This window comes from Drosophila serrata, unplaced genomic scaffold (assembly GCF_035046125.1).
Source record: "Drosophila serrata isolate PLE 108 unplaced genomic scaffold, ASM3504612v1 contig_45, whole genome shotgun sequence".
NCBI classification, from domain to species: domain Eukaryota; kingdom Metazoa; phylum Arthropoda; class Insecta; order Diptera; family Drosophilidae; genus Drosophila; species Drosophila serrata.
The window spans coordinates 143071-170017 of NW_028256943.1; the positions used below are offsets into that span (position 1 = coordinate 143071).

The 26947-nt window shown below is 35.6% G+C and overlaps 1 protein-coding gene and 2 long non-coding RNA genes across 52 annotated transcripts; 2 read left to right on the plus strand and 1 right to left on the minus strand.

Moving 5' to 3' along the window:
- Positions 1-908: 908 nt before the first annotated feature.
- On the minus strand, positions 909-25694 carry sd (TEA domain transcription factor 1 homolog scalloped). Of its 50 annotated transcripts, none has more exons than XM_086836116.1 (12): positions 25254-25694; positions 23589-24366; positions 9332-9459; positions 8740-8878; positions 8381-8511; positions 7172-7849; positions 5220-5260; positions 4961-5150; positions 4755-4817; positions 4521-4693; positions 4212-4446; positions 909-4059 (listed from the first exon to the last, which is right to left on the minus strand). In XM_086836116.1, the coding sequence occupies exons 2-12, from the start codon at positions 23620-23622 to the stop codon at positions 3946-3948; spliced, it is 1926 nt and encodes a 641-aa protein (XP_086692242.1). In that variant the 5' UTR covers positions 23623-24366; positions 25254-25694; the 3' UTR covers positions 909-3945. The 50 variants fall into 50 exon arrangements, with proteins under 50 accessions (XP_086692242.1, XP_086692260.1, XP_086692216.1 ...); XM_086836134.1 differs by having other exon boundaries at positions 4961-5135; positions 25128-25655; XM_086836090.1 differs by having other exon boundaries at positions 25128-25655.
- LOC147644977 (uncharacterized) lies at positions 15859-16831 on the plus strand. Its single transcript, XR_015272440.1, has 2 exons — positions 15859-16159; positions 16592-16831. It is a non-coding gene; the product is annotated as an uncharacterized LOC147644977 (long non-coding RNA).
- Positions 25224-26626, plus strand: LOC147644978 (uncharacterized). The gene is made up of 2 exons (XR_015272438.1): positions 25224-25883; positions 25990-26626. It is a non-coding gene; the product is annotated as an uncharacterized LOC147644978 (long non-coding RNA).
- The last annotated feature ends 321 nt before the right edge of the window (positions 26627-26947 follow it).

Sequence of the window (26947 nt, forward strand, 5' to 3'; positions counted from 1 at the left end):
TAGATTTGCCAACAAACACATATGTAAGTATGTATGATTGTATATGCAATCAATTCACAACAGCACAGAGTGCAACCGTTAATGTATGTATGTATTTACTCAAAGTAGTTACAATTACATTTGCAGTTGCTGTTCAATTACACTGTGCTACAGACAATTCAGCTTTCTAAAGGAGTTGATAATGGTCAAGTCAAGCGATCAGTTTATTTTTATTTTTAATATTTGCAAAGGGTGTTGTTATTTCACTTTTTGCTCAATTTAATTCAGTATTTTGGGTTTTCAAATTTTAAAAGGTAGAATCTGATTTTGTTTATCCACTTTTATGCTTGATAAAAATGAAGAAAAAATCATTGAGATAAGTTAACAAAATATTTGGAAAATGTGGTGCCAAAACTTTAGATTGTATCTGAATTGTGCACTAAGAATAACAAAGCTTTCTTAAAATTCGTATTTGTTGACAGAAGTTCTTAAATGTTTCTGTTTAATTTGTGAATTAATCCTATTGTTCGATGGTAAATTGTTTATTTTGAAATTTTCTTTGCAAATAATAAAAGTTCTAAATAAGCACGCTTGACAAGTCCACAATTTTAGAATTTTAATTCCAATAGAAGCAATTTTTAATTATTTTGCGGTTGTAACACAGTGTCAAAATAGTATTAGTTGTATTTTTTGAATTGGAAAGTACGCATGGCTGATGGCTTGATGATGAAACAACAAGCCGCATACTATATAATACTTTGCTTCTGTTAGGCACTATTTTTTACTTGATTTTTATCTCATTTTTTGAAACGTTTTTCATGAACTTTTAACTCTGTTTTCAATTTAACTTAGTTGTTTTCTTTTTATGGTAATTTACAATAGTGTTTCAGCACACAGGCATATATCTTTTGATACAACAAAAAAATTGATTTTTGAGTTTACAATTGCTGTTTGTTTATTATCTTTACTTTGTGTACATTTTATGTCAATCGGGTTTCACTAGTAATAGCTATGGATAATTATTGATAAATCTTGAAATTGTTTGGGTCTCGTTTAGTCCTCGGAAAAAAATACATCAATTTATCATAATTGTTGCGGAACTTGCAAAAGAAATGCGTATTTGTTGTGGTCGTACAACAACGAAATACTATTATTTATAATAAGTGTATTATGTTTATTTTGTAGCTATACCGAAAATGTAAATGAATACCGCTAATAATATTCAGTGTAATTTGAATTACAATCGATTATATTTAGAATACATACATTTAGTAATATTATTATTATTATCTTTATTCGTAGCAAAGAACACATGTAGGTCCCCTTGCACTTCCCTACATATGTATGTATAATTTCATACAGTTTTTGTTTTAGACATATTATAAGTTGTGTGTGTGTTCGAGCTTGCCTTCGGTGGATGCAGAAATGGCTAATTATATACCAGTTTCGTTACTTTTATAAAATATATATATATATATAAATATATATATGTATAGGCATTAATAGTAATAATTGATTTAAATCAATAGTTAATAATTTAAAAAACGGTGGATCATTTTGACTCATGCTTAATTGAATCACGCACATGAACATCCATAAATATACATGTATATATACCATGGAGTAGCATGCCATATTTCACGCTCTATTTCTCTATCTATCTAAACTTTTTCTTCTTTACTTCTTAGGGCCCAACATAAATACGCCAGAAATACAAAAAAAAAAATAATTTGCAAAAAATTGTAGAAATAAAAAAAGTAGTAGAAATAAATAGTATGTGTTGACTTAAAATTAAAAAAAAAAAACAAAAAAAACATAAAAAACAATATTATTTTCACAATTTTTTAATACATAAAGATTTAGCGACATCCAAAGTTGCTCCACCGTCGACATAATACCTCAAAAAATGTATATAGCTTGAATTTATTGATTTCATTATTCTTTTTTAATAGTTTAAAAATATGTTATGCCGCTTATGTTATTAAAATTTACACCTTTATTATTTTTATACAAATTTTAAATCAAAATATCACAAGTCTGGCTCGGCATAGTTATGGAGAAAGCAATTTTGAAAATAAAAAAATAAAGAATGAAAATGAGTTATAATGGCGACCGTGTCCCACCTTTTGTGGGAATTAAGATTAATTTTTCTGGCTCTACTTTCCCAGAGATTAGCCTAAAAATATACACAAAAGAACAACAAATATGTTAAAGAATAAAAAAAAATTATAGTATAGTATAGTATTTTTTTTTTTTCATAAAATTCTGGACGTACATATGCAGGGCCCTAAGTTTCTAATGTTGTCACCTTATCTAGCTCTCCAGCTGCCTCTTCACTGAACAAATTTTAATAAAGAGCTTGCTTAGTTTATACTTTAAATTAAATATATATATATATATAGCTATTTTATCTATACATTATTTACTCAATATAAAAAACAAACGATGGAAGCAAATAAAAAAAAATTGGTTTGTAATCATACTTTTTTTGCACATGATATATATTTATGCATCTGCTTCGGCGTACTTTCTCTTTTTTTTTTGTTTTTCTATTTCAAAATCAGGGTGCGACAATTGCTAATTTATTTTATTTTTGCTTAAGTTTTTTGTTGTTTAGGTTTTATAAAAAAAAATACACACACAAAAATATATGTTTTAAGTAACTTTGAGATCATTTAAAAGTATTTTTTTTTATGTAAATGTATGGTACAATTTTACAGAAAGCACTCTATATACAAAACTGAAGTCGGTCGTTAACAAGTTAAAAGTCATTATTAAAAAGCAATATACATATATAAATATATATATATATATATATATTTCCAAACAATATGTATTAATTTGTAGCAAGAGGGGGAAAATATATATTTCTTGAAACGAGAGAAAATTGCAAAATTTGTTGGACAGTTTATATAGGATATAGAGTGCTCACTCTTTAGAGCAGCGGTCCTGAAGGCCCTATTTCTGCCCGACCTCTGCCGGCACACACCACTTGTTGTTCTTTTTCTTACTCACACAATGCCTGCAAACTACTGCTTTATATCATTGCAATATATAACACAATTTGCACAAGAGAAAGACAAAAAAAAAGTAAACACCGATCATAATATCTGAATAATTCCTCGAATTAACTCACTGAGAAAGGCCATGGCTTATGGATTCGGCGGTTCCTTTGTTGTCCTCCACTTGACGCAGCATACGAAACTCTTGGGGCTCATCCAATAAGTCAGGTTTTGTAGATTCACCCGATGCTGCATCCTTTTCGCATCCAATGCTGCTGAGATTAAGCGCCGCCGAGTCATTCGTTTCAGAATTGGATTGATGATACTGATGGTGCTGGTGATGGTGTGCGGACAACTTGAGGAACTGTTCATAGTTGGCAAACTGCTGCTCCTGTTCCTGCTGCTGCTGCTGCTGGTCATCATCGTCCTGCAGCTGCAATTCCTTGCTGACATATGCCGCAGTAGCAGCCACCGTTGCCGCTCGATCCTCATAGGTGGCTTCGTGCAGCTGCTGGAGCGTTGCCTTGCTCGACTGCGATTGCGTTTGCGATTCCAACTCCAACTGGTAGCTGCTGCTATCCGCTTGTGTCTGTGTCTGAACATATATTACGTCTTCGACTTGGAGTGCAGTCAGTGCAGCGATTTCGTGATGTTGCTGCTGCTGCTGCTGCTGTTGGTGTTGCTGTTGCTGCTGGCGTTGTGCATTTGCAATTGCCGAATTCCTAACCTTAATATTGCTATTGCTGCAACACTTCGGTGTGCTGGAGATTGCGTTTGAATTGTTATTATGATTATTGTTGTTATTATTGTTGTTGTTGTTGTTGTGGCCACTAGTACATATTTTATTATTGCAATTGTCGTTGTCGTTGTTATTACTATTACTACTACCGATGCTGACTTGTGCATTGGGTGGATTGCTGCGATTGCTTTCGGACAGAATGGGCTCTGTTCCATGCAGCTCTTGCTATTCCTTGATGAGGCGATAGATGTGGTGGGTGGTGCCGCTGTTTTGAGCCGCCACCTCAAAAACGTAGGCGATGCAAAGCAGTGTCTCCTGCGTCTCACGCGCTCGCATTACCTAGATAAAATAGAAATAGGGATTTAATCATATATATAATAAAATAATGTAACTTTTCTTTAAGGCATTGGTGTAATCTTTAGAGAGTCTCCCTGAGCTGGTTTTGTCCTCCGTCTGCTTTTGATCGATCCGTCTGCAGTATCGATACTTACTTGCAATATTGTAAAGTTCTCCAGCACACTGTTCATCATGTAGCGTTCAGGTAAGTTTTTCAGTTTCTGTATAAAGTTAATCATATACTCGCACATGGGTGAGCGTTGAATGCGATATACATAACGATTATTCTCTAACCGCGAATACTCGCTCTCCACCTTCTCCACCACCTGCTTTCCGAAGGAGCAAACGATCGTTGAGCATACAAGTACCACGTTCTCGTTGCTCTCATATCTACGGGAAGGAATAATGATTTATTAACAATCAATAAGAGTAGAATGCTAATAATAAAACTATATAATACTTACTGGCTAGTTACGCCATAGAAATCGCCCGTTTCGCTTCCAGTTGTTATGTCTGTGTTAAGATCTGCCCAGCATTTAACCAGATAGAAAGCATTTTGTGGCCCCTTTTCGTAGAGATCTTTGAGCCCGCCGGACTTTTCGGGAAACTTGTCGAATATTTGCCGGATATCAACAGTCTGGTATAATAGAAAATTATTTGATATAGCTCAAAACTTAGTGGAAATACTCTACACGTACCTCTAGTAGCGGATCGGAGAAGGATGGCTTGCCGCCTAGTTGTACAAAAAGGTGACGGTTATACTGAAAATATAAATAATGAATTAATAAGTTGAAAGTATTATTTATCTGTATGTAAATGGGTATACATATTACGTAGCCTGTGAGGCATACACACTTCAATCCTGTATTTTTTTTTTTTTGCAGCCTCTCTCCATTTCTCTTACCATATCATCTCTTTGGATTTCCATGAACGCCGTAAACTCCAGCAATCGGAACTTGTGCGTGGCAATGGCTCGTCCCTCCCAAGGCAATTGAGCTGGCGGAATTCCAGTTTCATCCCCGGACACCGCCGTCGATGGCTTGCCAGCGGGATAGGGTGGCTGTGCGAAGGGCTTGATGCTGTAATCATAGAAACTATTTTGGTCAATGCAAATGCGTTGTGTTGCCAGCTTGTGAGATGGGGGGGCGAGATGCCCAACTTACTCTTGTGACGTGCTCGGCTGCAGTCCAGGCTGCCAGAATTGCTATTTGTAGATAGATAGATAGATAGACAGATAGAGGGAGAGAAAGGGTAGAGAGAAGTATTCGTTAATAAAGGTATTACATATTTCCTTGTTCGAGAGAGCCAGGAGGAGCTTTAAAGTCCAGTCACTACTAAATGTAGATGTAGATATCATTTTTGAGGGGTTATACAAGATGATGATTTAACGAATGGTAAAGCCACTTGTTAGTCAACATTTCAGTTTTCAATTGCCATTTAGAAAAGTTAGCCAGCAAATTCAATTTCTTGTTTGGCCAGCGAGTGAGTTTTACATACAAAATATATAGACACAATTATCTACATCCAGTTTCATAGATTTTAACAATGGAGGGTTAGCTTTTCTTTTGATATTTAAAAACACATAGTAAAGATTTAGGAATTACTTCTGAACAATAGAAAAACAAATTTCCCAAGTAGGTCTAGCTTGTGATTGTACCAAGGAAGGCAGGAATATGTGATATTTCTATATTCTATTTGGTATATCGAACCAATGTAATTTTACTATATTTTTTATACGGAATTGAGATAATTTTATAAACAATTATAGCTTCTAGACAGATACAAGGATATAAAGCTATCTACCACAACACATAGTTAAATAAATTCGTAAAATAGAAGATGTTTGAATAGAAGACGAACGTGTTCAGGTAATACTTGATATCGCAAATAAGGTATTATTCTGAACATACTACACCTATGGCATTATCTCACAAAATGATTAATGTTCTGAAACATCAATCATGTTCTTCTTAGATTAATAAACAATGATTTTGTAGTCCTATGAAACTGGTATGTTTTTGCTAATAGATTATCCTAAAAGTAGGCTCAATAAAGTACATTATTCGTACATAATCCGTACATAATCTGTACATAATCTCTTCGTGGTCGTTGCGATTTTTTTTAGCATGTCAAAAGCAAGGAGTCAATTTCAATGAGCAAGCCAGCATAAGCGGTGGATACTGCCAGTACAAAGTGCATTATCTTTTGGTTTTAGACACATAATAATGCCAAGGAGAGCATACCGGAGATACATTTATGTATATATAAAGGAAATGCGAATATATATATATATAATATAGTTTTATATATATATATATATGGTAGTGATGGAGAATAGGGACACAGAGAAGATGATTTTCGGTTGACATTTAAATGAGCGAGCGAATATTGTCAGTGCAAAAAGCTTGTGTGGAACGAATATGAACTGAGGAACTCCAAAAAGGATTCATATCACAAGAATCTAAATATGGTGAATATAGAACACAGAATAGACGAAAAGATATAGTAATACTTTCACAGTATTTAAAATTGTTAAACCAATTTAAATTGCTGCCAAAAAAGAATCGAATCAAGCACACGGATGTTTATACTGAACAGCAAAAGAAGGTCGTTTTAAGATCACCTTTTGCTTATAATATTTATATTATATATAAATAGGAATCTATACTTTCACTTTATTGCTTGTCTATGATATTATTTAAGGATATTATTAAGAAATATAAATGTATTATTAAATATTCTCTATACATTCTTCTTTACGATTTTATTATTTCTGTACATGAACCTATTTGATCTTGCTTATGCAAATGACTGCTTAAACTTGGATTACATAAACCCAAATGGAGCACTTAAGATGGATGCTATGATGATGCTGGGCGGTGTGGTGGGCGTTGGTGTTTTGCTACAAACATATAATTATTACACTAAGCCGAATGGAGATTTCAATTAAAACGTGTAGATTAAGTTTTTTAGCACCTGAGAGGATAGACCGAGTATGGTTTTTGCCGATGATGATGGGGTGCTCATAATGATGCCGCTTAAGGTAAGAGATAATGACAGCGTATTTGGCGCAGTGCGGTGGAACAAGAGATGGGTAATTAAAACGTTCGCTTACGCCCGAATACAACGGTGGCGGCGGTGGGTGGTGGTGGTGCAGCGTCGTTGGAGGTGGTGGTGGCGGTGGACCAGAGCCCCCGCCAGCACAACGTATCACTGGACCGGAGCCAGAGCCAGAACCGGAGCCAGAACCAGAGCCGGAGCCAGAGCCGGAGCCAGAACCCGAGCCAGAGCCAGAGCCGGAGTCCGTAACCGAATCACTCGGCGCAGTTGTCTGGCGCTGCTGTTGCTGCTGCTGGAGATGGTAGACCGCTGCCACGGCTGCCGCATGTGGATGTGGATGTGGATGAGGATGGGGATGTGGGTGTGAATGGGGATGAGGATGATGCACATGACTGTGCGGTATGTGCGTCAAATTGGGATGGGAATGATGGTGGTGATGATGATGATGGTGGAGGGCTTGCACGTGCGCATGGGGATGATAGTGTTGTTGTCGTGGCGAACACGACGAGATTAACGGCGGCTGACCGGTGACCAGCGGGGATGAGGCGGAGGTGGACCCCACCGGCAGGTGACGGGTGTGTGGATGCGGATGCACCGATAACGCCGATGCAGCAAAGGCAAGATTGTTGGCCGCCTGGGCGGATACGATTTGCGAACTGGTCATTGTGGTCATGATCTGCAGTGTTGTCTGCTCTTTCTCGTTTAACAAGTGCAAGGACACATCATTGGGCTCCTGGAAAAAGGCTTCAGTTCTTCAGGTTTGTGGACATTTGGACTGTGAGGGGGAGTAGGAAGTGTGCTTCTGGGATGTGCTTTCTTTTATGCAACAAAAAAGTGTTTAAAAATTCATTGCAAATTTATCGCAGGTGAGAACTCGATATCGGAACAATGAAGCAGCAGTGCTTTGGTATATATATAACATATATACTCCCAATTTGAACACTATAGCATGGTTCACTTACTAAATTAATAATACTGTCTCCGAATATGCTTTAGGTTTTGCTCTTAAGCGAATTTGAAGGTAATTTGGAGGTAATTTTCCTTATCAATAAATTAAATTATATCAAGATCAAGAGTGAGGTTTTCCCCATCTCCCAGTCTAACAGCTCGTCTTGCAACTGACAAATCTTCCTTGCTTTTCATGCTCATTCATAGTAATAATATGTCTCCTAATCCATCAATGTAAACTCACAAGCCGATGATAAATATATATATTCCCAACGATGTGATTAATCTGTTAACAAAATTGGTAAAAGTCACTTACAACTTTGATTTTCGCCTGGATTTCGCGCAGTTTCCGTCGGGCCAGCACTTGGATGTGAGAGCTGACTTGTTTCCTGGTTCTCGTCTTGCCCGTTCGCAGTTTGATATATCTTGCGATCAGCTCATTGCGACCTATAATCCAGATTTAGAATAATATATCTTCATAAGTTTGGATTATACAATAAAAGGTAAGATGGTAAAGCTTTGATATTTATTTAACAAGTGGAAAAGGTATAGCTTTTAGCTATGATATTATCTACTTTATAGGCTTCTAAATATCTACCCAACTATGGTTTAATAATAATTTAATCAATTTAATATTTAAATAAATACTGTCCCCTTGGACGGTATTGTACTTACCATACATTTTACCCTCATCGGATAAAATTATTTTTCTACGTCCACATGGTGGATATATAGATAAAGCCTCTTGAAAGCTCTGTTCGATATCCGGACTCCAGACACCTTCGGCATCAGCAGATGATAGGTCCTTTTCATCCTGAAAATGCAATAGATAAGTGAAAGATGTTACATTTGAATATTGTTTTTTGTTAACATATGATATTATAAGCTTATATATTATTGGGTTAAAAAACAAAGAACATCTTGATAATGATAGCTATTTGATCTTCTTAATGATTTCATTATACTTTTGGCAGTGACAAATCAGTTAAACAATAGCATTTTCATATGCAAAGTCACAAGTGACAGTGACTCATACAATAACTATATGATTCACGAATGATTAGGGATGTTTTAAAAGCAAGACAGCTTTCCTATATATCATTATTAATATCACATAATATATATTAGATATCATATCATTATTTTATCATATAATATAATATATATTATATAACAAACACAATAAGGTCTCAAACCTTCACTGGTTTATATTCCCTATTTTACACTACACTTAAAATAATATTAATCGATTTTATTGACAACTTACATCGCTCATATCACCAACATCCAGGTTTTTACTATCCACCATGCTGCCATTTGTGTCTGCCGATCCAAGGGCACCTGGAGGACCGGCATTTACTGGTGTCCACGGTGATGGTATGGTGCCGGGTCCAACTGTAAAGCAAAAACAAAATATAATTACATTACTAAAATAATTATGAGAAGTTTTTAAGGGTAAATATATTTGACAAAAACCTTTAAACTACCTTTTAACCGATGACTAATCGCAAATAATAACGAAGATCTCGGTAATTTCAAGAAATAAAAATATAAATATTAAATGCAATTTATTTGATACTTTATAGTCTTCTGATTAACCTTTCTAATTTAAATATCTAGAATATCTATAAAACATATAGAGTATCTATACTTTATAAAGACTCGAATAACTAATGGCTGGATAATTCAACTGAATGGCGAAAAACATCCCCCTTGGGAGAGTGAATGGAATGCATCATTTTCTAGACATCCTGAAGCATCAATCTAGATTATGTAAATAGTTTGGATGTGACTAAGGTTGAATATGATTTTAAAGAGTATTTTGTAGATCCTAGAAAGGGCCTCAGTCAATATAATATATCGAACTCACCGGATAGTGCCTTGAATTCCTCAAGGGAATCTAAATGGTTGGCGAAGGGCGCCACTTTTAAGCCGATATCAGTATTGTTTTCAACGAATTTATATATCTTTTATATATTGTTATATAAATAAACTAGTTTGGAATTTATTTCACTATAAATTCCTCATTAATTATGTACATTTTGCATATATAAATCACAAATCCATCGGTATCTCAGCGATATTCCATCATAATGCAATTTATTTATAATTTCTGTTTTGTTTGTTGTTGTTTTTTTTTTCTTCACAATTCATTGCATTTTAAATAATTTCTTTCAACCGATTTCTTTCTATATCTCACAAAACACACACACTCACTACCGGAAAGGAAGAAAAAAAAAACAACTAAAATGCGTCTGACTGAGGGAAACGCATAGTTTGAACTGAACTATGCCATATATTTTCAACTAATTTCTATTCTTTGTTTTGGCCCATCGTCCCTGTGCCTTGGCCGATTCCTGTTCCTTCCCCCATATTGTATAGTTACAGGGATGATTCTGGGTATTTATGAGACACACACAGGATATATGATGCACATACCCTCGCTGCGCGCCCAACTGAACGAGGGGAAGGTGAGTGAGAGGCGTCAAGTGCGACTGATTCGGCAGCGGGTTGGTGTTTAGAATCGAGTGGAACTCGAAGTGGAAAGTGTGGAAAAGCAGAAAGAATGCAACGCAGTCTTCTATTTCTCTTCAGGAAAGCCTACCATCCAGGATCGTACGTATGCATATACCCCCAAGGGAGGTTACTAGGACGACTTGATGTCTAAAATCAGCAAATCTGCTTCACAATTGGAAACGCGTTGCCTGCAATTATCCAAGTAATGCATGATGCAGCTTGCACCGTCCAGGGGTTGGGATCGATTCAGGGTTAAATGTACAGTTTTTCATTCAGGGGTTTGTTCGTCATTCCCCCCCCGAGGAAATTTTTTCCAGCCGCATTCCAATTCTCTCCCTTCGAAAACAGATGCCAGGAGATTTCCTTACAGAAAGTGGAAAGGCTTATTTATAATAATAAAAGTCTACAGTTAAGGGTTTATTAAAACTTAATTTATAAATATTCCAAATTAGTCAAGGCGAAGTTGTACACTTTAAAATAATTTGAATTTTTTAATATATAGTTTGATAAGGGTAAGGATAAAGATAAGGATCGGTTGTACTTTATAAAGCAAAGGCAGCTGGTTTGCGATGCAGTAGGATATCCATCTCTTATATAGTTGGGCTAAGGTATTGAAATCTCTCCAACCTTTTAACTAATCCCTACAATGATTCTTTCCAAGAGCTATTTCCAACGAACCTTTCTCCAACGAACCTGTCCAACGATCCTCTCTGCAACGAACCTCTCTCCAACTCACCAACAATCTACATACTCTACGATCGATATACAAAAACTCTAGAGATTTGTGGCACACCACCCTCCGCCTCCCCCTCATAAACACTCGAACGCACACTTCAAACAACAAAATTAAGTAGAAAGAGAAAGAAATAAGCGAACCGTGCATTAATATTATCATAAAGAATTTCAATTGAAGCTGTTCGGGGTTATTTCCAATTAGAAAACAAGCCACCGCCTTTGCCTGGACTAAAATTTCCGCACCGCATTCGCAGCTGCTCATGTTGATGTTCAGAAATAATAAGGGAATGTGTGTCCTTGTCGCTGCTTTTCCTACCCTTAGCAATCGCTCCCAGTCCCAGTCCCAGTCCTAGTCTCAGTCCCGGTCCCGGTCCTAGTCCCACTCCCAATGTTGTTGTGTGGCAATTGGAATGTATGGTATGCATTTTGCTTTTTCATTTTCTTTATTCATGCTTCGTCGCATGAACACAAGTATATACATATCTATGTATATATACATATATACAGATATATATATATATATATATATATATACGCCTCGATGCGACTATGAACAGCTGTGTTATTGTGTTATGGCCATACCTGGCGCATTTAGGATCAAGAAAAGCGATTGTATCTGCAGTTGAAAAGCCATAATATATGGTATATATATTCCAATGCTTGGTGGGATTCCCCGAAATTTGATAGCAATACATATTATATAGAGAATACCCCTTTTCATCTATATGTTTCTTTCGATCTTCTTCACATTAAAGCTTATAAAACTCTTCCAATCTTATCTTATCTAATTATGCTCACAGATCAAGAATGAAAATCTTTCAGATCTGTTGTATCTTAAAGCTGAATATAGACAGCAACCATGTTGTTACAAAAAAGTTACTATAAGAACCTTGTTCCCAATTTTAATCTATAAAGAATCTATAAATCATGTTCTCTGATCTCTCAAAACTATCCTAGCACATTTACCAAATAATTAAATTATCGTATTCCGCAGGTTGCTTAATACCATAAGTGTTATTTTTATAAGATATACATATGTTTGTGTGTACAGGCATATTTCTTCGTATCGTGCCTACTTAATCCAGAGGTATTTACTGTGGTCTAAGCCAGTCATGGGCAACAACAGAGTTACTTAAATTTGGCAATACCCTAGTGTTCGTTGCACTTAGCTGATTCTCTTGTTTGTATTTGAATTATTTCGCATATCAAAAAGGCATATAAACTTTAAATTTAGTCTTCGTATTGTGCCATAAGGGAATGCCGATATTATATCCATAACAGTTAAATACAAAATTTAAATTTTCTAAAAGCCTAAAGTGTTGCACACTTAAAACTTAAATGTAAACAAGAAATAGTATGAAAAACTCTTTTAAAATGTAATAATGTGATAAAAAGTATTGCTTATTTAGCATTATAGATTATACAATAACTAAAACTTTGTTTTGGGAATAAACATGGTTTTTTAATTTAAAATTGAAAAACAATCCATTAAAGATACAAAGATAAAGATACAAGATAAAAGACTTATGAAATACAAAGGTATTTCCTTCATTCTAAACTTATTTAAATTGGGTTTTATGTATGTATCACTGAACAAAATTCTAAATTAAAGAAAGGGCATAATAAATAAGTTTAAATACTGTTATATGAAATTATCTATGAAGTTACTCATTTTACTCGATTTGTAATACCTTTTCTCTTAGCTGATTTAAAATAAAAACACTATATCTTTATCAACCACTAAGGCTGTTTAGACTTTCAACTTTGTTTTCTTTCAGTGTTTACGTAGATGTGTAGGTATTTTGTATTCAATTGAATGCTGAAAGAAAGACGCGACGATAAAAGAACGCCAAATTAACGGTACTTATTGTCTACAGCGCCTTTAATTAGAAAAAAAAAGACGATAAACATGAATATCGCCAAGGTGTATGTGTGTGTGCGTTTAAGCATGTGTACATATGTGTGTAATGTTGTGGTGTGCCACCATTCGGATTGGCTTCAATAGTTAAGTTAAGTTAAGGTAAGTAAGGTAAGGTAAGTTAAGGTACTTAACGCACCTGTCGCCTCTGGTTTTTCTGCAACGTCCAACTCGCCGCCGCCGCCGTCGCTGCCAAGGTTGTTCTGCAGTTGCAGCAGCCCCGTGCTGCAAGTGCTCGAGCTTGTAATGTTTTTCATGCAGCCAGTGTAGAGCAACGGGCCTCCCTGTGCGCTGGTCAGGGGGGGCAGGGGAGTGCGGAGTGGGGAGCGAGAATCTTTCGGGGTCTACTACTAGATTTAGACTCTGATGTCAGCGGCAGCACCAGCAGCAGCAGCAGTAGCAGCACTGGTCACTGTTATTATTCACTTTTAAAAAAGGTTCGTTCGCTTTTACTCGCGCCACGCCACGACACACAGGCGAGCGAGCGACTACTCTTCAACTGTGTATGGGTGTTATTATCTTTCACGATTACTGTGATAACACGCTGTATAAGTCACAGAAACACTTTTGGTTAGGATTATGTAGTGGGCCAACATTTGCACTTCACTGTGTCACGTTACGTACAACAGACGCACAATAATATACACAGGCTAGCATTACATTACATTGCGAGTGGGCTGTAAATGTAATAATTCATGAATCTCGACTTCTTGGCAAGTGAGAAAGATCTTTTTTCAGGCAAACTTCTTTACATCGAACACTCCCTCTCTCTCTCTCTCACGAGCGCTCTTTCTATATATACGAATCTTTCTCTCTCTCTTCCCCACTCTCTCGCTCTGCCTCTCTCTCGAGTTAGCTCTCTCTTCCACTCTCCCGCTCTCTTGGCGGTACTGGCTTCAGTATCGGTGTGAGCAGCTTTCTACGTATATCGACGTCTTTGTTCCAGTGAGAGTGTAAATGTGTGTGTAAGCCTTTCAGTGGAAATAAGGCGCAGCAGCAGCAGCAGCAGCAGCAGCAGAAGCAGTAGCAGCAGCAGCGAAGGCAGGAGGAACAGGAAGACAGAACCATATGCCCATGGGAGAGAGAGGGAGAGAGCTATCGATTTGATACCCTTTTCTTGCGCCTGTTTTAGCTAAGGGAGAGAGAGACGGAGAGTGAGCGCGAATTTCGATACCCGAAATTGACTCGCGCGACTGCAAGGGATGTGATGGCAATTCGATCGTGTTCATTTTTATCAGCCTAAGCAAAGAATCTCTGTTTTATTTTTCTGCACAAGTGCAGTTACTAGAAATGTCTTTGCGTATATGTATGTATTTATGTATATGTGGGCGTTTGGCAGTGCAAAAAACACGCAAATGAATGTGTGTGTGCAGGCGCACATACGCACATACATACATCCGTACATTCACATTTGTACATTCGTAGAGATGTATGTACGAAAGTGTTTTCAAATTCGTGTTTCTTGAGCACCCAAAGACTCGAGATAATTATCTTGGATAGCCGCACACACATCTGTGATGTATGCATGTATGCATGCTTTATTATTCACATACATTTGTATGTATGGATGTATGTGTGGATATATCTCGCAATTGAATCAAATTTTAAACGTTGACGTTCTGCCTCATCGTTCTTGTTCTTTTTTAATTATTTATTTATTTATTTTTGGGGTTTTTTGCTAGCTTTAGCCTTTTCGTTTTATGTTTCTGTTGTTGGATTGAATCACTGTTAACCGCCGATCTTTTAGACATTTTGCGATATACACATGTACACATGTAGATTTTTGGAGTAGGAAGAAGAGAGAGGGAAAGATCGCATCCCGATCGTACGGGTATTTATGTTAAGCCCATTCTCATGTAACTTATTTGCCTTAATAATGTCATACACAAAACGTTGAGTAAACATAAAAAAATGATAAAAAAAATATAATAAACTTTACAAACAGAACAAAAATGTATCTAATGATGTTGAACCCAACCACACACACACGCGCACGCACTGTCACTCACACACATACACACTTTGACAGCCACTCACGGAGCGTGGCACTACACGGAGCACAGCACGAAAAGGTGGCCGCGAAGAGAGCGCTGAGCGGGTGGAGCGAGGGATACCGATGACGACAACGAAAAATCGCGGAAACACTGCGAAAAACGCAACGCGCAGAATCGAGAGAAACTCATCGACTGAAACCAAATTCGAATCAATACAAAGAACCAACACATACGGTCGACGGCGACGTCAGCGTCGATAAGAGAAAACTAGCTGGTTGCTGGTTGCTGCTGGTCGTTGGCGTTGGCCAACTGTCTTGGCTCATTCTCAGTTGCTGCTGCTGCCCGACCGATGCTTGCTAGCCCGTCTCTGCCTTTGGCCTGGCAGCTTAACTGGCTCTGGTGAATCTGGTTGTTTAGTTGTTTCCTAACACAAACGATAACTACCACCACAGGCGAACACTGAGGAGCAACAGCAGCAACAGCAGCGACACAACCCGATCAAGCACCACTACTAGCACACCAGCGCCAGCGCCAGCACTAGCACATGCACATGCAGAGCTAGAAGAGAGACATTACTCAATGTTCGCTCGCTCGCTTGCTCGCTCTCCCTCTCTATGTCTCTCTCGATTTGTGTCATACTTGCTCTACTCGCGCTGCTGGGGCACAGTTACGCCGAATTGGTGTATGACTAATCACACTGTGCTACGTGAAATTGGAACTTCTAACGCAAGCAGGTCTAGTTTGTCTAGTATATTTTGATTCCTCCTTAAATATCATTTATAGACTTTATTCTTAATGTATTCCCAACTTGGTTTGTTTACTGTGTGGATGTTCTCAACTGGTTTGGGCCACGTTAAGAGCTGAGAAAGCATGGATACTGATAAAGACTCTGGAGCCAAAACAGCTGTATTATCTAAATCCTATAACCGAGGTACATATGTATGTATGTTTATGTGGGTTATCTGTTTATGCTTTAATAAACAAGAATTATAGATTTAATTTGTTAAATCAAATGATATGATCTGAGATAATAATACTCTTAATGATTAGATTATATACACCTGCCTCTACCTCTATTACATATTAATGAGCTTTGGAATATATATGTATATGAATTTGAAGTATAAAAAAGTTAATTCTCACGCGAATTTCCGATTCTTGATCAGCATTAATAGCAGAGATATCTATGTAGTATGTCCGCTCCTCTGTATAAATATCTATGCTTTGGAAAGCAGTCGCTTTTTGTCCACAAAACTTGTATATGAACCCCACGCAGATCAAGTTTGTTTTTAATTTTTTTTGTCACGCCCTCTCCACAGCTCCAAAGCTTTATTTTTTTTTATTTCTTGCTTTTTTTTTCTAGCGTCAACAGTTTTTGAGGTACAATAGCTATGGCAATAGGACTTCTACCGAAAATGTAAGTGTTTGCTATTTATCTGACGATTCCGGAAACTGCAGATGGGACAATTCTAATAGTTTGCATTTTTTTTTTTAATTAAGAGCAAGCTCATTCATGTATGTATGTATGTACAATTATAATTTGTATGTTTAAAATGTGTATATAAATAAATTCAAATAAACTTAACAATGTTAAGTTACTTAATTCTCTTAATGTTTAATTCTTATATGATAAATGGGAGAAAATTATTTACCACGGAATACCTGGCTCCCAAATCATTGCATATTTCCAGGCGTCTCTCTTGCTACGAAACTGCCTGTCTTTTAAGGTTTGTATTGCTTATCAGCTCAAAATAAATTTGAATATGTAGGAATATATGATAAATCTTTATCTTTTATAATCATTGTCAGAACTATTTTAATTTTGAATTCGATTTTAGATTAGAAACTCTTAAGTATATATAAATACAAATTCACATAAAATCGTAATAGTTTTGCTCTTTATAAAAAAGTAGTTCAAAGTGGAAATAGGACTCACAACAAAGCATAGATTTGCCGCCGCAGTCACAGTGATTAAAAAATAATTTTAAACTTTTTTCCCTTCAAACACCCCATACGTGATCTTTTATTTATAGAAGTATTTTCTACCTCTTCTTGTTTGGCACAGTTCCAAAAAAATTTAAGATTTTGCTAAAATAATAGTACTACACATGCGTTTGAGAGAGAAAGAGAGAGAGAGGGCAGGGAACGACAATCTGGGAAATTACAACTATTTCCCAAAGAAAAAGAAATAATAAAAACAAACAAGAAAAGTGCGCGAAATTGTATTTTCAATTTGTACTGGACACAAGACGTTCGTTTTGTGAAATGTTTTTAACTAAAAACAATGCTGAAATATATGATCTTTATAGTTATACTAGTTTTTGAACAATTAAGTTATATTAATAATAAAATCCAAAGAAAATAGCATCAACTAAGCCCCATACCAATTTGTGGATACCAAAATTTGGGAGTTTGACAGTTTAATACACATCTACCTTTGTATTAAATTTAAGAAGAATTTATATATTGAATTATGTTCAATTTTAGCTAATAAATAATAATACAAAAAAAATTTCATACTAAGCGAAATTGTATTTAAAGACTTTTCAAGTCAATGCATCCAACGGAATTACTCATACGACACGTTGGCCATATCAAATTCAGTTCAATAAATTTCCTTATAACTTATATGTAGTCTTTGTTGTTTTTAACAAATGTATATGAATTTATGTAAATATTCTAAAATCAAAATGAACTCTAATTGGGACTTATTCGAACCTTCCAGCAAAGGCAACAGTACGTATGAGTAATATATTTTGAAGCCACAGAGTTAGAGAGACTAGAGCAACAGTTATAATAACGTGTAAAATAGAACTCTCATGGGATTTACATTTGTAATCTTCACTAACTATAAACATATGTAAGATAAGATATTGTAAACAGAATAATAACTTTCGTAATATTGAAAGCAAGAAAGATTTACATTTACTTTGCATGTGTCTTAGAAGTCTCTCTTATATGCCTTCTTTTTATAAAAAATAAAGGAATTATAATACTGATAATAATTTATATTTAAAGAGGCTTAGTTAGAAGCCAAGAAAAATAAAGTATAGAGATCGTTTTCAAAGAGACAATAATAATGAGGTGTCAACCGAAAATATGCATTAATTAAATGAGCGCGTATTCAGTGATCGGAGATCTTTGATTTAAGTCCTGATTCTGTTATCGTTAAGTCACATGTACAATACACATTTTTGAGGGAAACAAAAATGCACTTGTGCATTGAAGATTCCCCTCCATTGATTTTGCTTCTGATACAAACATATACTGGTTTTAATTTTCCACAAATTAATGAGACTCGTTTTTTATCTGGTTCTTTTCTTTTAACGGATTACCACCACCACCACCACCACCACCATCATCATCAGCCGCCACATTGTGCGTTTTCCTCCTTTTCCGCTTATTTTTATTTTTTTTATTTTTTCTCTTATAAAAAAACCTCAAAAGCGGCGACCAAGAAGCGGAGCACCAGAGCTTCTCGTTAAAGCGGCAAAAGTAGCAACTTGAAAAAATAAAGTAAAATAAAAAAAAGGTCATCGGAGAAGAGTTGTTTCTTTTGCACGAGATAAAAATATTTTTTAATGTTTTCTGAACACAGAAAATAATTTAAGGAATGTCACGTTGTAGCGCTCTCTTACTCTGCCGCTGTGCGTTCCTTGTATGCATTGAGCATTCGTTTTGGTTCCCAGGTCGCTGCTTCTGGCCCGGCTTCTGGCCCTGTCCCGGTTCCCGTTCCCATCTCGTCATTTGGTATGAGAGAGAAAAAAAAGGAAGAATTTCTTGCATACAAACAAAAAAATGTTTGATTGAAATTTGACCAAAAAGACGTTGGGTAAAACTCTTATTTGGTATAATTCCTTACCTTCTTCAAGGCATATATACTTTGGAAATGATTCATTGAAAGAAGTCTTTTATTTTACTAGAAACTATAGCTAGATCTTTTATTTACTAAAAAACTATATATGTAGTTCTATACAAACTATATCAAACCTTGAACTATCATCATACAAGATCTCTTTTATTTAGTACAAAGTATATAGCTATATACAAAATATACCCCAGATATAACTCTGATCAGGAAAGTTGTATAAAAAATTTTCAAATAAAAGCTTCTTCAAGTTTAAAAAAAAGTATTTCTTAACAAGAGAGTCTTGTATTCGGGAGTCTAGACTATGAAATACCCGGTTCTCTGCTGTATTTCCCAATGGAATCTACAAGTCAAATGATCATCAGCATCAAAATGTTTCATATATTTATATATATCCAGCACTTTCGTTCGCGTTGGTCTCTTAGCTGCCTGCACAATATTGAAGAGGATCGAAATGATTAAGGTATAGAAAACTATAGGGAAGCTGTTATTATTGCATTAAGTACTCTTACTGTTACAAGAGCATAGATATATTGTAGGTTTTGGTTAATGTTAGCAAAGAACAAATAATTTTTTGGATTTTTTGGAAAGATTTTAAATGTTTTCCTAATTTTTAAATAATATATTGAATATAAAGATTTAATTTAGAATCCTTTATTTCATACTTTAGAATGAAGTTTGTATTGATTTCTAATGTATAGCTTTTTTTCTGCCATTCTTCCTGTTCCAAAAACCAATATGTTTATATATTTTATATATATTCTGATCTATCTGTCTGTAAGTTGGTTAAAACACCTGGAATCGCGGGTAACTACAAAGGCTTATGCCCTGGAACTTGGATTTGTGCATGAACCCCACACAGAACAAGTGCATTTCAAGGAATTTCCAGCGAACATGTAGTAAGTGGCTGCTATCTACACAGAGAGAAAATATTCCTAAAAGGGAAAGGAAGAGCTGGGAATTTTAATATATATTTGTTTTACTCCATATATGTATATATAGAGAAGAGTTTGTTTTAGCCCCTCAAGTAGTGTGTTAGCTAGAACTATGTGACTAATATTACACACTTAAGATATTCCTACTATACGCCATAGTTTACAAAAGGTATATGAAATGTTTTCTTTTGTGCTGCAACAAATTAAAAAACGCTTACCGCAACATAGAGAAATGACAAAGCTTAAACAAAAGCCAAATAATTTAATAAGTAAGTTCTTTGCGGAAGACGCTCCCAAATGGTCGGCAAAAACATCAACATGGGGTTGGAAATAAGGACCGACGATGTGAAGCAGCAGACAGGCGGTAGGGAGAATGGACACTGGGGACGGAGACAGGGGACCAGGAACCAGGGACCAGGGAAGTGGGACCTGGGACCCGGGACTCGGGACCCGGGAACTGGGAACCAAAGACTGGGAACAAACAGAGGGGGGTTTTTACCGGGGATCGAACAGGAGGGCTCTGCCTCTTAGTATGCTCTTTCAGGCCCTGGTGCGGCAAAAATAGCCAAAGCCAACATGGCGGATGTTGCATGGAATTTATTTTTACGTTGAACTAAAGAATTTGTTGAATTTCTGAACGTTGAAAAATGTTAAAAGCGACAAAACAAAGAATGCACTGGTGTATATCTGTGTCTGAATATTTTTAAGTCACTCACTCACAAGGAAAATAAAAAGAGTCTCTGGGTTTTCTGAAAGGGCACACCACAGAGTCCCCAGGATAGACCAATAACTAAAGATTGTACCTTTAACTATAGCTTATGGACAGAATGAGAATGAAAGTTGGCTTTAAGGAAGTGCAATATATAGATATGTTTATCTACATGTTTTTTCGTCCGTTTCATATAATGGCATTGTATCTGTATAAGGCAAAAGGATTTATTTAGATAGTGTATAGGCAGAAGACCCTTTCCCTATTTTTCAGGCAGAGATAAAGCTTAGAAATAAAGGGAATTTGCTTATTTTTTAAACAAGAAGTATACAAATTTATTAAAACTTTGTCATTTGAAACCACAAACCTATTATCTCTTGTAACTTATATCCCAAAGGTATAATGTTATGATTATTATTTTAATATGGAAAATAATATTATTAAATTGAATATTAATGGTAAATTTATTCAGAAATTTATAGACTGTATATAATATGTAATAATACATATGATAGCTTCTTGTTTTTGGGTTAAAGATTGAAAAGTCTACATATAAAAAAACATATATCATTTACTACAAAAAAATTAATAAGGTATAGAACAAATTAATGAAAACAATCAAGTCATATTCATTTAATGGGATTTTCCATTCTTAATACTTGTTATATATTAAAATAAGGTTTTAGAAACGTGCTTAAATGTGCACCCGAATCACGACAAAGGAAAAACCTACCAGTTAACTTTGATAATTCGAAGTTTTGACACTCTTTCTAGTTTTTTTTCTTTTCTTTAATAAATTAATAATAAGATTAATCCAATTAAAACTAATTAAATGAAGTATTAATTAAAAGTACGAACTTTTAAAGGATATTATTAATCTGGGCAAACGAACTTGCAATCGGAATTAACCCATTCCGATCGGTATCAATTGCTAATTCAATGTAGACTACAAACAAACACCATCAGTATATCGGAAACTATTAAAGCTAGATCCAATAAAAGCTTTGGAGCTCAGAACACCTGTTATATAAGATCCAGACAATTAAAAGAAAACATAATTGAATGGCTCCCCCAGAAAGAAGAGATACAAGTGTTTACTTTCTTGAAAGAGGATCATTTGTTAAAATAAATGCAATTTCCATATGCTGACTGTTAAAGACGATCCAAAACCGATTAATAGCGGACCGGAAATAAATCTCCAATCGCTTGGCAATATGTATATTTTATTTGTGTAATCCCGAGACCGATCTCTGACACTTTCCCCCCGACTTTTCCGATATTATAGCGCTTATATTGAGTATTGATTATTTATACCCTGTCAGGGTATTCTAATTTCAGTTAAAAGCTTATAACTAATTGAAGGAATCATTTCCGACCCTATAAATCATATATATTCTTGATCAGAAGGAACAGCTGAATCGATCTGGCCACCTTTGAGAGAAAAAAAAATTTACCAATTTTTTCAAAATTTTTTAAGGGGTACATTGTTAATGTTTGATAAAAAATTTGATAAAAATTAAAAATTTTTAAAAACTTTAATTGAGTGTGCAGATTTATTAACATGTTAAAAACTAACATAGGACAGCTTTCCGAATTAAATTTAATGCATTTTTGGCTTAGTTATGAGGTTTTTAAACTTTGATTTGTCGATAAAATTTTCATATAAATATATTGATTCAAAGAATGTGAATATTTTAAGCTTTGTTATGATCGATTTCTGATTCGATCTTATATAAGGTTCTGTTGTACATTATTCACCTGTAATTTGGTTTTAATTTTGATCAAGAAAATAAAGATGGAAAGTCAAGCAATAAGAGTTAAAGATTTGACTGTATTTCTAAGATACAGGTATTTAAATGGACAGCTGGGATTAAGACATAACTAAGTGAGATCAAGACTATAAATATGTATGTATATTTATATATATCCCTTTGTCACATACCACTGCAATAAATCTGGTATATAATTTTAGTATTGTTCGTGTAGACTGTGGGCTCTATATATTGCCCCGATCTTCACGTGCGTGCTGTTTTATGCATTCCAGCAAGTAATAGATTCGTTAATTTTGACGACTGAAAATGTTCAATATATATAGTATATATGCAGGTGTCCCTAAGTTTTGACTAGAAATAATGTCAAATTAAAAATAAACAAGAAACTAAGCTTACTTAAAGGAGTCAAAAGCTATATACCCTTTGAAATTAATCATAACTAGCACAAACAATCAATTAGTTTAATTTTATAAATATAGATCGACTCATCTGTTGACTCTAAATCAATAATATATATGATTTATAGGGTCAAAAAGTACTCATTCACTGAATGACAACTCCTAAAATAAATTTCAAAGCCATTTAAGGGTATACAAAGTTAAGATCGTTTGATTGATTATATATACCCACATAAATCGATCAAAAATGAGAAGATATGACAATAGTTTAAAACAAAAATATACCGATTTAAACTTATAGCTGCAATATTTATAATCCCTAAACTTTTATCTATATCTGACATTCATATAGACATGGTTTCACCGTCTCGGTTTTTGGATCTGATCAGGAAATATATATGTATGTATATAGATATGGTATGGGGAAACGCTTCTTTCCTTTTTGCCTAACGAGTTGCCCACGGCAATGCTTCAGTTATTTAAGAATCGCAATAATTGCAATTTGTTCATCAATTTGAATGCAATTGCCTTCACTTCATGCGGAATCAAAGACTATATCACAAAAATAATAATAATTTTTAATAGTGTTTTTGTACCTATGAAGCACATATGGTATTACGAGACGGCGTGATAAATTGCCGGCGGAAAATGTGAAAATGTGTAAAAATTAAAACTTACTTTTGTATAGAAATTTGGAGTAATCACAATCCATAATGACCTTGCGGTTGGTTTGATTTATCGAGAAGCTCCAGGATGATTCCACTATTGATCCCTGTTCCTCTGGTCTCCTTCTTCACCTTTCCTCCCACGAACATGTGGAACAATTGGTGGTGTGGTGGGTATAGATTCGCTGACCTTGAGGCGATTAATTGAATCGTCGTCACCTTATCGACTTGGAAGTTGGCCAAAAAGGATGAGATGATGAGATAAAACGTGGCAGCGGCGGCGGCGGCAACTTGAGGATCTTTCATTGGGCCATAGCGATTGTCCTTTGGCTTTCGATTGTTGTCTCACTCTCTATTTACACGAATCTACGTCGAATTTAATTTGAATTTATTTCGTTTTTTATTCTTTATTATACTTTATTTTTCCCCCTTTCTTGTGTTTGTGTTTCTGCTTAGGTGTTTCTTGTCGACTCTTGCCTCGACGGTTGCATCGAGCGAATGTTGCTAGCGATGCTTATTATTATTATTGATGCGCGGCGGGTTGTCATTGCTGCAATTAAATACCACTTTCGGTTTAAGTTTTAACATGTTTTTTTGTGTTGTCGTAGCTTTCTGTTTATTTTGGCGTTTTTTGCGACCTCTTCATATTTTTTGTTTATTTTTTATTTACACAGTAGTAAGTGGGCGGTAACACGAAGTCAGCAGTCAGCAGTCAGCATCTTGGCATCAGCTGCGCGTTGCTTGTGGCGCTGCCATTCTTATAATTTCACAACATGCTCACTCCCAGAGATCTATTGATATGACAGGAAATTGGTATATATGTATAAGTAACCGTACATTTTGGCCGTGTATTATGTAGTTTTTAGTTTTATTTAGTTTTATGGCACACATAAACACACACACATATAACCGTTTTCTTTTCCGCCGCTATCTTATCTCGCGCTGTGGATGCTTAATGGATTTGCATTGGAAATTTTTGGAGAATTAGCATTAGCATTTGATTATTTTTGGAGACTATAATAATCCACAAAGAGGCCGGTTTTTTTTCATTTCTTTTTCCTTCTATTTTTGTTGTGTTTTATGTATTAAGTTAACTTCGGGTTTTGGGCTTTTGGTTGGCGTGGTGTTTTAGCAGCTTTGGCAGCTGGCGGGGCGGGCTATATGGCTTATAGCTGGAAATGGAAAATGTGGAAATGGAAATTGGGTGCAACAGTTGTGCAGCTGCTGTTGGCGCAACAGAATCTCCACGGTGACTCATAAGACGGTCAAAATAAATACACTTGAAAAAATGTGCAAAAAAAAATACAAGTAATGCCCAAAACCCATATGCAATATGCAATAACAATAACAGCGCGAAACGGTACACTACACGGCACACACATACGCACTTACACACACACACACATACACACACGCACGAAAGAACATACGCACACATACAGGCAGCGCGGCAATGTGTAATATATAAATATATATATATAATTTTCTTTTCCAAGGTCTGTTTTGGATCCGGTTGCAGCTTTTGAGCGGAGCAAATTTAACTAATTTTAACCTTTCTGCTGGCCCCACAGAATACACAGAGAATATACTCCCTAGGACCGTTTGCCGCGATGCCGGCGGTGGCGATTTTTTGTTGCTGTATTTTTGCAGTTTTACTTGACACTTTTCGTTTACACACACGATAAAAAGATAGCCGACGTTAACGAATTGTTATTGCATGTTAACCGTTACTACTGTTACTCGGGCTAAGGGAATGGCAAAAGGGGTTTCGGTTTCGGTTTCGGATTCGAAAATCGAATTGTTCTAGTATATGCGCGGCAGGGGGCCTATGTTTCGTTTGATGTGTATTTAATTTTCTTATTCGGTTGCTTTTTTTTGCTTTATACGTGCTGAACTGAACACTAGGCTCTCGCTTGCGAAATGACGGCAACAAACGAACGGCATAAACAAAACTACCAATAAGAAATTAGCTCAAAAGTATTTCAGGCAAAAATTAAAACAGTAAAAGCGCTCATTGAGCACACGACGACGAGGCAGCAGCCGAACATGGCCCAGCTACCATGCCGAGCAGAGCAACAACAACAAAAACCACTTGGCGGAGCGACGATAAACGAGTGAGAAAAGCAAGCGAGGGAGCAGTTGAGAGTGTATGAGTGTAAAACGAGAGGCACGCCGCGGCGGCAGAGCAAAGTTGTAGTTGTAAGCACAAAATCGAAAGGGGGTACAAAAGACTCTTGCAGCGTCAACAGATTGTTGGATTGGATGCGCGAGTTGCCAGTGATGCCGCAACAGCTAGGGCAGCGAACAGGTAATATGGCACCACACCCTAAGTCATATTACTAAATGCTAAAGTTTAAATAAAATATAATTATCGTTCTAATATTTGTTACTAAAAAGCTATCAATATTTTTTAGCCAAATCAAATGTGTACATATTTTGAAATTAAAAATCTGCTGTAAATCCAACATTCGAAATGGACAAGGAACGTGTAAAATTGCACCATATTCTACCCCATATCACTTAATGCTATTGTTTAAATAAAATGTATTTAATTATCTAATATTTTAATGCAAACTAAAAAATGACAATATTTTTAGCTGAGAAAAAGTAGGCTGTGTGGTATATGCACATCAAAGGTAAGTTCTGTCAAATTAAATATGTATGTTTTTTTAAATTATAAATCTGGCGTGTTTTTTAGCTGAAGAAAGTAGGCTGTGTGGTAATTGCAAATCCAAGTACATTTTGTCAAATTAAACATGTACATAATTTAAAATTCAAAATCTGCTGTAAATCGAATACCCAAAATGGAAAATAAAGTTAATAGGAAGGTACCAGCAGTTACTAGGGCTGAAGAATTAAAAATGAAGCAATACAAGGCGAGAATGTTAGAATTGCTAAAACGTATGGATCGCCTGGAGGATATGTTGAAAATGATGAAAACCATAAAGCCCAAAACAATAAAATTAGAAGAATCTGCGAAGAAAGATCAAAATTAATTAATTTTGATATAATATAAACTTTAAATATAAAAAATACTGTTTCGCATTTTGACTAGTAGTTGTATTATTTTTATCGTAAGCTGTAATAGTTTTAAATGCAGAACTTTAATCTTAGCCAAAAGGGTTTTCAGAAGAAAAAGCCAAAAAGCTAAAACTGACAACACTATCGACATGCGGCAGAATCAATAACACCGTGCAAAAGCAGAAAACTGCTCCTAAATTGTGAGTATATGGCGGAAGACAGACGCGAGAGCGAGACAATGAGTGAGAGGAGTGCGCGACAGAGAGGACAGAGTAGTAGTAGGCGAAAAGAGAGATGGTCAAAGAGAGAGAGAGAGAGGGAGCAGAGCAGCGCGCAAATGCGAGAGAGTGG